The 12,885-nt window shown below is 46.0% G+C and overlaps 2 protein-coding genes across 2 annotated transcripts in view; one reads left to right on the top strand and one right to left on the bottom strand.

The window, feature by feature from the left end:
* Positions 1 to 12,885, bottom strand: part of nompB (intraflagellar transport protein 88-like protein nompB) — a 1,761,410-nt gene that overhangs the window by 506,903 nt on the left and 1,241,622 nt on the right. The gene's annotated exons all lie outside the window — the stretch shown is intronic.
* On the top strand, positions 29 to 9,894 carry LOC142817195 (uncharacterized). The gene is made up of 4 exons (XM_075894253.1): positions 29 to 184; positions 8,905 to 8,972; positions 9,023 to 9,113; positions 9,430 to 9,894. The coding sequence occupies exons 1-4, from the start codon at positions 29 to 31 to the stop codon at positions 9,892 to 9,894; spliced, it is 780 nt and encodes a 259-aa protein (XP_075750368.1).

A 12,885-nucleotide genomic window follows, 5' to 3' on the forward strand; every position in this document is an offset into this window, starting at 1 on the left:
TTGCGCGCATCGAGACTCCACGACCGCCATGTTGTCCGCGTCCACCGACGGTGAAGGAATCGCCGAGGTGCCCGAGACAGTCAACGAAGAGTTAGGCCTAGTGGGTCCGCCGGCCAACAACGCTTCGCAAAGCAGCGGCCGCGTCCACCGTGACACAATCTTGTTAACGGAATCGGAGCTGCAGGTAAGGCATACAAAGGCCGATTTGAGGCTGCAGGTAACTGGAATTGACAGCCGCGTAGAAGAGAAAATTTGAGTTTTTGAGGAACGACGCACCGGCCGGCGCCGCTCCCCCGGAGCTAAGCGAAGAGGAGGCAAGTTTTTTGATCCCCGGTCTTGGCTGCATCGGTCAACTGCTCGATGCCATGAGATGTAAAATTTGCCACGGAAGCGTCAGTATTCACAGACAGGAGAGGCAATACGACCTTGTCGTGAAGATGTGTACGCGTTGCGTGAACTGTGGCAACATCGCGCAAGCGTGGACCTCTCCGCGAGTGGATGGCGCACAAAAAGTGAATTCGTTCACCGTCAATATTCTCGCCGCTCGAGCCATGCAGGCTACAGGAAACCATCAAGCGGCTATGAATGATATATTTTCGACCATGAATATATATCATCGCGGACTTCACAAGAAAACCTGGCATATAGTATCCTGGATGGATGGATATAGTATCCAATGAATGGTAAGTTGTTAGCTACACTGTTGCTTACCAAACAAAGATGAACAAGAAGGAAGACATTATAAATAACAAAAATTGCTGGGAGTGAGAAACAAGAAAAAGCAAGAAAATAATGACAAAATTAAAAACCATTATGTAAACAAAATGCGTCTTTTTTTCGTCAAGTGACGTCAAACTCGCTTTACAACATGTAGCCAGTTGCAGTGCCATTTGAAGGTAATCGTTTTGCCAATGACGTCATAATTGACATTTGCATTGGGTCACGTGACCCCGAGCTGTTGAGGTGCAAATAGACTCTCCCGTTTCAGTGAACGACGTCGGTCCAACGAACAATCACGCGCAATGTAGAGGCCAGTTTGAAATGACCATCTAACGCACTTGTGGGCCTCCGCGTCGACACGTGCATGGACGGCGACGCGCACTATTGTGTCACCAGCTACAGCCCGGCAACAAATATGAGGTTGATCACCGACGGGAAAAACAGAAATCCAAAGAGGTAAGTTCGATTGTTCTCCATTTTGTTTACACGTGGCTAAAGCCAAGTCTAATAAAATACGATAACTTTTTCAATCATTGCGAAGTCACACTAGTGCTACCGAATGAGAAAAGGGTCCATTAGCCTCGACGTCAACCACGTAGTTCTTGTTTACGCAGAAATACTTCTTGTGAAACACAAGGGGCTTTTTTACACACAGGACGCGTACATGTCCATGCTCGCTGATCATATTGAAAGACACACCGTTTTGTCAATAATTGAATGTTGTCATAATAATGTGCGCTAAAATCTCAGCTGAAGCGTGGAAGTTCCGCTGCTGAAATCCGCGAAAGTGCCAGTGACTAGCTGGATCAGCGCATTTTATACATTGTTTTTAACTGAAACTGAGACCCTTCTGTTTTCAATGATTTCAATACGACGAGCCAGCGTGCAGCATGTCCGTTCTGTTGGTAAATAAGCCACACGTGTTTCACAACCAGCAGTATCCGCGCGTAAACAAGAAATAGGTGGTAAACGTCGACGCTAATGCACCATTTCCTTGTTTGGTGGAGAATTCTACCAAAGCATTGAGCTCGGTCAGTAAAGAACCACACTGAGAGCCGAATTAGCTGTCGCTTCACAGCTAAGAGCTGTTGTGGCTTCACAATTAGAGTCGATATCACCAAATCTTATTATACTTAGCTTTTTGCCCCTTAGGATGGAAGCGAAAACCTGCGTACTTGCCACTTTGGATTTCTGGTATTGCTGTCGATGATGCCGTCGTATTTGATGCCTCGTTGTAGCCGCCGATTCACTCGTGCACGTCGCCGTCCATGCACATGTTCACGCGGAGGCACTTCACGTTTATAAGCTGGAGCGACTCCGCACAATTAAACTGTCAGCACCTGATCAAAACTACTAGAAGGTGCCTCACCGCACGGTTGCGCATTGGCGTGAGCGGTCGCCTGATCCTAAGGCAGCTGCAAAGTAGCGAGGGTGCTTCCGCACGATGGAACAGCCATGAACACTTCCTGTGTGCGTGCGTGCATTCACAGGGGCACACGTCCCGAGCCACCTGACCTTGAGAGGAAGGACCAATACCGTGTGAGCAGTCCTTACGGAGTGGCCGGCTTTCTCCTCTATCTCTTTTTTTTCTCTCTCGCGTGCGATGGGTGCCACCATTTCAAAATACGCCCCCAGATCGTGGCTTCGATCGGTAGTACCTGTGGTGGCCGTTTCCGGTCAGAAACGCCGGACTGCAGCAGCAACAACAGTAGCGGTGGTCTCGTTATTTGGAGGCGCTACGGTGGGGTCCACCTGCAGGACCTCTCTTGTCTCGGTTACATCTCTCGGCGTAGTATTGTTCCTCCGCTCGGCGCCGCTCCCTGGGTCACCGTTGGACAGAGTAAGGCATCTTAAAGCGGGCCTTGCAGGCCCTGTCCACAGTCAGGTGATTGCCTCCACGCAGACCACACTTCCCGATGCAAGTGTGGTCTCCAGTGGGGTTACAGATTCCACATCACCGGCAGAGCTTGTTCAAAGAAACCGGGCACATGTCTATTATGTGGCCGATTCTTCCACAGGCATATCATACGTCGATTTGTTTTCTGTGCAACGTGCGCTCTGTAAGCAGGTTGCCGCATCTCACGTAGTTGGGTACTTTGAACCCTTCGAAAGCAATGACGACCGATCGGGTCTTACCGATACGGTTTGCCTGTAAAGCTTTCGGGTTATGCATGTGCACAAGGTTGTATTGAATCTCTCGGGCCGTGTCCTCAAGCGGGATGCCCCTTATGACGCCCTTCAACGTGCCGTGGGGAGCCATTTCGTAAGTACTAACTTCGTGCGCTGCGCCGCGTATATCAATTGTTCCTACAGCAGCGTAGCGGTCGACGTGCTCTCTATTGGAGGTGCTCACCACGACAATATTCGTCTGTAGCTTCAGGCACACGACATCTTCATCTGCTTCATTTGCGGACATCTGTGCCACCACCGCAATCGCACTACTTAGTTCAACGCGGATCACATCGCAGTCGCAACACGATCTTTATGTCGCCGCGCGGCAAATCTTGCTTGCGGGTGCCCTTGAACATTTTGCCTTTGTTTATACGATTCGCTCTTGAGGTACGTGTATCGCTGCTTGTGGCACCATGGCTCAGGTGCCCTGTAAACTAAAATACACCCGTATATGTGTAATATAGTGTATATAACTCACACCCTTACATCCCACGAAATGGGTGTAACAGGCAGGACTACACCTATACCAAGGGCGAATTTTCTAATTTACACCCTAGGGTACAAACATTTTTGGGGTGTAAAAGCAAATGTACACCCAAGTGGTCTTAAGGGAGAGAAAGCGCAAAAGCGAATGTACACACAAGTAATCTTAAGGGTGTAGAGGGGTAATCTTGCTATGACACCATAACACCCTTAAACAACAAAAGTAGGGTAGAGGTGTAATTACCCAAACAGCAAAAAGGGTGTAGGGGTGTTCATGCAGAATTACGCCCCAGCACCCACGGGAAAAATACCACAATTTGAGTGGTACCCCTTTCCAGCAGGCCCCCATGGAAGCACGTGAATGCTTACTCTTTAGCTAGACCATTCATGCGCAGATGTCCCATTGTAGTGGCTCCTGCCACAGTGCGGGGATTCTGGCCCCAGCACTGCTTTTATGGTGCATATACGAAGCACGGCATATAAGGCTGGCGCATATAACACGTAATCCTAGCTCAATTCAAAAGCATCACACGAAAATGAGCTGTCACACATATAACACAACATTTACAATGTCATCCGATAGTGCAAAATGAAATCAAGCTTTATTTAATTAGACACAGAGCACATACAGGCTTCAGAGACAAATCGTAGCTTAATCAAAAAGCTTTTTCGATTGTGCAGAGCAGAATGCAATTCGCTACAAAAAAAGACCGAAAATCAGACGTCAATGGTATGTCAATGAGCTCTAACGACCAAGGCACGCGTGTCGAAGTACAACAGAAAAGCCTTTATTTGCACTTAAAAAGGAAGAACTAATTTTGACTTGCTTCAATGCAACACAAAAGTGCACTGCAGTGAAGCATACAAACAGCAGGAAGCGTAGTGAAATGTGGCATGGCTCATTTTTTCAATATACTGAAATAATTTATCAAAGCACACTGCAAACTGCCACATTGATACGCCACAGTTTGCCTGTGTTGTGGCATTCCTTATGCATCATATGCAAAGCTAATGGTATTCTAATGAGTGTAATGACAAAACAGCCTTAACAATGCATCTTCATTTCGCAATAATATTTGTGTGTTCAGACATTCAGAATACTGGAGAAACAATAGTACAGGAGTGAAAACAATAGGCGAAATTGCAATGGCTTAACAGTGTCACTAGATAATAACCATGCAGAATACTTGATGTGAGGATGTAAAATATTAGGCGCATCACATAATAACATGTCACCCTGAAACAACGCTTTAACAAAGAACGTAAAATGTACACACGAAAGCAGGGTGAAAGAGTAACCACTTACAGCTAGCAGAGGTGGAACAGCCAAGCTAAGATCTGGAGCAATATTTTGAAGCATCATATCTTGGTTTTCTATGACGAAAATTTAAATTTGGAGCAGGTTTTAGGCAAAACAAATGCAGCACTTTTGAGTCTGAAATGCGAAATTTACAGCATTGATTGATATGTCGGGTTTAACGTCCCGAAACCACCCTATGTTTATGATAAATGTCTTAGTGGAGGGCGCCGAAAATTTTTGCCACCTGGGGTTTTCTAACGCGCTACCAAACCTCAGCACACGGGCCTACAACTTTTCCACCTCCATCAGAAATGCAGCCACCGCAGCCGCGATTTCATTCCGCGGCGTGGGGGTCAGCAGCCGAGTACCTTAGCCACTAGACCACAGTGGCGGTGCTCCAAATTTACAGTAGTACAAGAAAATAGACTGTATAACACAAAAGGGAAAAACATCGTAGAAAATATTTACAATCCCCAAATTCATTGAAAATACACGAGAAAACAGCTGTGCCAAGAAAAGCAGTCTCTTGAACTGTCCCACACTGCAAACAATGTTAACCCTCGTATTTACGAACGCTCCTCGACTCGAATCTCGTCCTTGACTTGAACTAGCTGTGCACAGCGCCGCTACATGTCTAAAAATGACGCTGCGTTTCTGGAGAATTGCTGCAGATTATCCCTGATATTGCGCGACTTGCTCTGCCTAGAGACGGTGTTGCGATCAATTTTCTCAAGTCGAGGTGAATCATTTAGTGAAGGGACGTTCTATAATACGGGGGTAAAACTTGCAATAGCATTTGCCGAGCTTGACAGGTGACCCAGAAATTTGGGAAAATCGTGAAGAAGGAGCTCAAGCGGGTGGCGAAAAGAAACTATTTTCTTTATCGTCGCTTAAGACTAAGAAAACCTCATAAATCTTCTGAAAGATGGCCAGCACTCATACAAGTACAAGTTATTAAATGGCATCTGCATGCGAGAGTAATAGAGGGGAAAATATTTTGTGTTCTGTGACAGCGAGTATGAGTCATCATCATCATCATCATCAACAACATCATCATCATCAGCCTGACTACGTCCACTGCAGGACAAAGGCCTCTCCCATGTTCCGCCAGTTAACCCGGTCCTGTGCTTGCTGCAGCCAATTTATACCCGCAAACTTCTTAATCTCATCTGCTCACCTAACCTTCTGCCCCCCCCCCTAACCCGCCTTCCTTCTCGGGGAATCCATTTAGTTACCCTTAACCACTGGCGGTTATCCTGTCTACGCGCTACATGCCCGGCCCATCTCCATTTCTTCTTCTTGATTTCAGCTATGATATCCTTAACCCCCGTTTCTTCCCTAATCCACTCTGCTCTCTTCTTGTCCCTTAAGGTTACACCTACCATTTTTCTTTCAATTGCTTGCGGCGTCATCCTCAATTTAAGCTGAACCCTCTTTGCAAGTCTCCAGGTTTCTGCTCCGTAGCTAAGTACCGGCAAGATACAGCTGTTATATACCTTCCTCTTAAGGGATAGTGGCAATCTACCTGTCCTAATTTGAGAGTGCTTGCCAAATGTGCTCCACCCCATTCTTATTCTTCTAGTTACTTCAATCTCGTGGTTCGGCTCCGCGGTTATTTCCTGCCCTAAGTAGACATAGTCTTTTACAACTTGAAGTGCACTATTACTTATCTCGAAGCGCTGCTCTTTTCTGAGGTTGTTGTACATTACTTTCGTTTTCTCCAGATTCATTTTAAGACCTACCTTTCTGCTCTCCTTGTCTAACTCCATAATCATGAGTTGCGATTCGGCCCCTGAGTTACTCAGCAATGCAATGTCATCGGCGAAGCGCCGGTTACTAAGGTACTTTTCATTAACTCTTATCCCTAACTGTTCCTATTCTAGGCTTCTGAAAACCTCCTGTGAGCACGCGGTAAATAGCATTGGGGAGATTGTGTCCCCCTGCTTTACGCCCTTCTTGATTAGTATTCTGTTGCTTTCTTTATGAAGCACTATGGTAGCAGTTGATCCCCTGTTGATTTCTTTCAGAATGTTTATATATACTTCATCGACGCCCTGATTCCGCATTGCCTGCATGACGGCTGATATTTCTACTGAATCAAACGCCTTCTCGTAATCTATGAAGGCTATGAATAGTGGTTGGTTATATTTTGAGCATTTCTTTATTACCTGATTGACAGTATGTATGTGGTAGATTGCTGAGTAGCCTGTTCTAAATGCTGCTTGTGCCTTTGGTTGTAATCAGCCTGTAACTCTTCAAGTCCTTGTCATCTCCTTTCTTATGTATTAAGATGATGTTAGATTTCTTCCAAGACTCTGGTACTCTTCCCGTCAGGAGACACCTCGTAAACAGGGTGGCTAGTTTTTCTAACACAATCTGTTCTCCATCTTTCAGCAGATCTGATGTTACCTGATCCTCACCAGCAGCTTTGCCTCTTTGCATGCTCTCCAAAGCTGTTATAACTTCTATCATTACTGGTGGGGTGTCATCTGGGTTACTGCTAGTTCTTATAGTATTAGGGTCGTGGTTGTTTCGGCTACTGTACAGATCTCTGTAAAACTGCTCCGCTATTTTAACTATCCTATCCATATTGGCAGTTATTTTGCCTTCTTTGTCCCTTAGTGCATACGTCTGATTTTTGCCTATCCCAAGTTTCCTCTTCACTGCTTTGACGCTTCCTTCGTTTTTCAGAGCGTGTTCAAATCTCTTCATGTTATACCTTCTTCCGTCGGACATCTTACGCCTATTGATCAACTTCGAAAGCTCTGCCAGTTCTATTTTGTCTGTTGTACTTGAGACTTTCATGATTTGACGCTTCCTAATGAGATTCTTCGTTTCCTGGGAAAGCTTGCCAGTGTCCTGTCTAACTACCCCGCCTCCAACTTCCACTGCCCACTCCGTAATGATACTCGTCAGATTATCATTCATTGTATCTATGCTAAGGTTGGTTTCCTCACTAAGAGCCGAGTACCTGTTCTGAAGCGAGACTCTGAATTCCTGTACTTTCCCTCTCAGTGCTAGCTCATTGATTGGCTTCTTGCGTATCAGTTTCTGTCGTTCCTTTCTCAAGTCTAGGCGAATTCGAGACCGTACCATTCTATGGTCACTGCATCGTACCTTGCCAACCATTTCCACATCCTGCATGATGCCTGGGTGGGCACGCATTATAAAGTATATTTCGTTCTTATTTTCGCCATTAGGGCTCCTCCATGTCCACTTTCGGTTTCCTCGTTTTCGGTAGAAGGTATTCAAAATTCGTAAATTCTTGAGTTCTGCGAATTCTACTAGTAGCTCTCCTCTGGCGTTTCTAGTACCTATGCCATAATCTCCTACTGCCTGGTCTCAAGCCTGCTTCTTGACTACTTTTGCATTAAAGTCCCCCATCACTATAGTACACTGTGTTTTTACCTTACTCATTGCCGATTCTACGTCCTCATAGACGCTTTCAACTAAAGCGTCATCATGGCTGGATGTAGGCGCGTAAGCCTGTACCACCTTCATCTTGTATCTCTTATTCAGTTTAATTACGATACCTACCACCCTTTTTTTATTGCTGTAGTATTTCTCTATGTTGCCAGCTATGTTTCTTTGAATTAGGAACCCCACTCCCAGTTCTCTTCTGTCAGCCAAGCCCCAATAGCAAAGGACGTGCCCATTCTGTAGCACCGTATAGGCCTCATCTGTCCTCCTTACCTAACTAAGCCCTATTATATCCCATTTAACACCCTCTAGCTCCTCGTATAGTTCAGCTAGACTTTCCTCACTAGATAAGGTTCTTGCGTTAAACGTTGCCAAGTTCTGGTTCCAATGGCGGCCTGTCCGGATCCAGAGATTCTTTGCACCCTCTGCTGCGTTGCAGATCTGACCGCCGCCGTGGTCAGTTGCTTCACAGCTGCTGGAGACTGAGGGCCGTGAGTTATTCGGCGTATGCATGTGGGAGGTAGTAGCCAGATACTAGACCAGGGTGGCCAATCCTTCTCTGGTGAGGGAGTGCATTCCAGGCTGTGGTTACCGGTGAGGCCGCACCCCAGGCCTCGTAATGCAGTTTCCATCACCATGCGAATTTTTTTTTATCCGGTTTGGAACTGCGCGGCACCGGGATTTGAACCACGGAATTTTTGCATGCGAGGGGGACTATCTAACCCCTACGCAATCATCACATCTTCATTTTAGAGTTTCGATGGTTCCCAAATTTCCCAGCTGCCTTTTTATCTTTCTTAACCCATTAGTGCCCCTTGTTGCATATCTGCAACACCCAGTTCCGTGCCCTGCCGATTGCAAGGATCCAAATGCACTGGTAAAAGTTCTCCATACTATGCTATTTCGAGGGTTCTTCGTTCCACCCAGTACCAGTTTAAGCCGCTTGGGGGCCACATTCATCGTATCTGCAGTTTGCAAAATGGCAGCATCCACGTCGTCGTCGAGCTCTGCAATCAAGGTACTGTAAATATTTTTTATGAGCCCTCAAGTTAAGCTGCGTTGCTTTTTTCACTGAATGTGTGTTCGAAACACTCTTGACAGTAATCTAGAACCCAACAGTTAGTTTTTTGCTTGCTCTGTTCGAGAAAATATTTTTTGCACGTGGTGTGTTGCACATATGCAACAGTGGGCACTAAATGCCACAATTTTCATTGTTGCAGATATGCAACATTGCTTTTCTGCTTGAAACGCGTCTTACATATCGTGACACGCATTCATGTGGAGTGTGTGAACGGATATCTGTTTGCTAATTTTGCTGTTTTAACGATTTTCAGGGACATACTGCAATTTCAACCTCAACATTCTATTCTGTTCCAAAAGAGAGGCCGAAGCGTTTTGTTCATGCAAACCTGCTGGATGTTATCAACCCTAATGAGAGCAATTTTTCCGCTGATGAAAAAAGTGGCGAAAAAGTGTCTGGAGACAGCAGTGATGAAGGAGATGCCATCCAAACTGAGGTAGAAGAAGCTGAGGAAGAGGTTGCTACCTCGACAGATGCGCCTCCGGTAGATCGGATACTGCAGAACATGAAAAGGCGGTACACATGGGTGAAGAAGGATTTTGATATCGAGGCAGGTAGTTTCGAGAACAACTTTCCGCTGCCACCTGCAGAGCCGCTGAGTGCTGTGGAATACTTTGACATGTTTGTTTCTCGATCCATGCTAAAGGCTGTCGTCGATGAAAGCAATAAGCACTACTTTCAAAAACATGGAGCCACTCTAAACCTCACCGTGAAATAACTTACATCTGTTCTGGGCATGTTTTTCAGGATGGGACTCGTAAACATGCACAGGGTTCGTGCTTATTGGGAAAATGGAAGTACATATGAATTAGTAGCCCAGGTAATGTCCCGTAACAGATTTGAAAAGATCACAAGCCACCTGCATTTTTTCGATAATGAAGCGGCCAATGACAAAGTAAAAGAAGACGAATGCTGGAAAGTGCGCCCATGGCTCAGTTCCTTGAGCAGCAACATGGTTGTCTTGCCCCAAGAAAAAAAATCTGCAGTGGACGAAATCTTGATCCCTTTCTGTGGGCGGTGTTACATTCGTCAGTACATGCCTAATAAACTAAAGAGTAAATGGGGTCTAAAACTTTGGGCACGTTCTGGGGAATCAGGTCTGTGTTATGATTTCGATGTCTACCAGCGCTGCAACAAAGGTTTTTATGGCAGCCAGGGTGGCTACCAGCTTGGGTTGGGAGCTGGTGTTGTGCCCCAACTGTGTTCCAGCCTACCGAAGCTAGACGACAACCTAGTTGTCGCTGATAACTTCTTCACAGGCCCTCAGCTTGTAGAGGAGCTTTCAAGAATGGGAATTTCCTATATTGGTACGGTTCGTGAAAACAGACTCAGCTGCAGCAAGTTGATGGATGAGAAATCGAAAAAGCGAGGTCGGGACACCTGTGATACTTCAGTCACTTCATGTGACCAAAAGACAATGGTGGCAGTGAAGTGGCATGAACACCGCACTGTTACTCTTCTTTCGAACTGCATTGGTGCTGACCCGCTTACATCAGTCAAAAGGTGGGACAGCAAGGAGAAAAAGTATATTTTTGGCGATTGTCCAGCGATCATTTCTTCCTACAACAGATCAATGGGCGGCGTGAATCTTCTAGACAAATCGTGCTTCTCCTATCGCTTTTCTATCAGGTCTAAATGCTGGTATATGTAATTGTTTTGGCCCACGCTCAAAATAGCAGCTGTTAATGCATGGTTCATGCACAAGAGAATTCTCCAGCAGCACAAACTGCCGCCTACACCCTTGAAAGAATTCCTCTCTGAGCTCGCAACGAGTCTGATCTTGCTCAACAAACGACCACCAGGGCGCCCTTCGATTCAGAATGTCACACCATTCAAGAAAGTGTCCCTAAATGTCCCCCGGGATGTCAGAAGAGACAGCAACGAGCACTGGCCCACATGGAATGCAAAACTGAACCGCTGCAAGGCATGCCCAGGAGGGTACACCTATGTTTCGTGTGCCAAGTGTAAGGGGATGTGTTTCAACAAAGACCGTAACTGTTTTGTTAGTTTTCACCAATAGGCGCCAAACAGCTATGCTTGTATTGTGCTTTCTTCAATTTGAAAATTCGCCAAAATTATTGGTAGCAATAAAAAGTTTCTTTCACTTGGATTGGCCTTCATTTTATACACTACTGCCCATTGTTGCACATAAGCAACATCTCATTATTAATTCGCAGACTATATCTTCATGTTTTTTATTGAAAACTTGCACTCCTAGTGACTCTAAGGACATGGCCAAGAAATATTTTGAAGTTTGGAAAAATGTTTCTCATACTGGGAATTAATGGGTTAAGTACTTCTGCCAGCCACTGAGCTCCCTTTTTTCTAATCTTTTCATTGATCAGAAGGGATGCATCCCTTCTAAAGCATAGAAAGTTTTGCCACTTTCTTTCAACATCTTCTTTCAACATCTTCTGTCGGTTCACCCCGTTGCTTAGCATGTCTGTGTTCCCTAGAGGCTTCCTGACATTTCGCTATGGCTCTCTCAACTTCCTCATCCCACCAAATCTTGGGTTTGCGTCCTCTTTTCCGAGGTGACCTGTCTCGTGCCTCAGCAAGCTCTAGCTCAGTATGATGAGATTCGTGTATTGCTGCACTGTTTTATTATCCTCAGTGATCACCTTCTCAATTTGTTTAGCAGCTATTTATATTTGCCCCCTGAATGAAAATTTCCCTGTAGCTGTTCAACTTGTCTCCCTCTCATTTTCACTCTTCTTCCAAAACTGAGCTTGACACGTTTGTGATCTTTATCCAGACTTCTGGAGCCACAAATATTTATGTGCATTCCCCTGAGCCTATCATACATCTCGTGTGACAACAGTGCGTAATCTATCGTCGTTTGAACCTTTCCTAACTTCCATGTTATTTGCCCTTCACACCTTCCAGTACTGTTGCAAATGACCAAATCATGCCTCAGGCTGGAAGCAGTCATGAGGCAAGCGAGCGCAAAACTCAGAACTACAGCTGATGGACGAGGCCTCGTGATAATTTCAGGCGGTTTAAACGATTTCTTGGACGAAGATACGGAAGGACTAGCAACCACACTTGCGAAAGGCGTCGATGACATGCAAGCCGCTTCTCCTCAGGTACAGGTACTGATATGCACGATACCGAGGTGCCAGTGCGTGATAGCAACCTGCAAAGAGCGGTTGTCAACGCAAACCGGGGGATATGGCGGATGAGTCGAGAAAGGATTTGAGGTGGTGGGAATAAACAGAGAAGTGCTTGGGTAGGGTGGTCTTCAACGAGACAGAATCCACTTCTATGAGTGGCTTGGTCATAAGGTGGGTTGGCGACTTGCAGGACGTGGAGTAGCTTTTATGGGGGGGCAAGCGGGGCCTTCGGGTACAGGATAGCTAGTAACGAGGAAAACAACCGGGAAGACTCTTTGACAGGTGGTGTGGACAGACACGATTCCAAAGTGGCACCAGTATCTAGGATGGGTGGAGTCCGGGGCAGAAATAGACGTAGCCATGAGCGCCGAGCCAATTCAGCCATAGGGTATATTGACATGCAGGATGGTAGGAGCAGGCTGAAGTGGGAGGAGGTAGAGGAAGAGCTAAGGGAGGGGAGACCGATGGTATACGGTTTTGTAGAAACACATCTCAGGGACATGGAACAACCTCCTAACAATCCGGACTACACGTGAAAATGTTGTAATGGAACGGAACGCGGCAGAAATGGGCGTGGTATTGGGGCATTCATTCAT

This window comes from Rhipicephalus microplus, chromosome 5 (genome assembly GCF_043290135.1).
Source record: "Rhipicephalus microplus isolate Deutch F79 chromosome 5, USDA_Rmic, whole genome shotgun sequence".
In the NCBI taxonomy this organism is placed as follows: domain Eukaryota; kingdom Metazoa; phylum Arthropoda; class Arachnida; order Ixodida; family Ixodidae; genus Rhipicephalus; species Rhipicephalus microplus.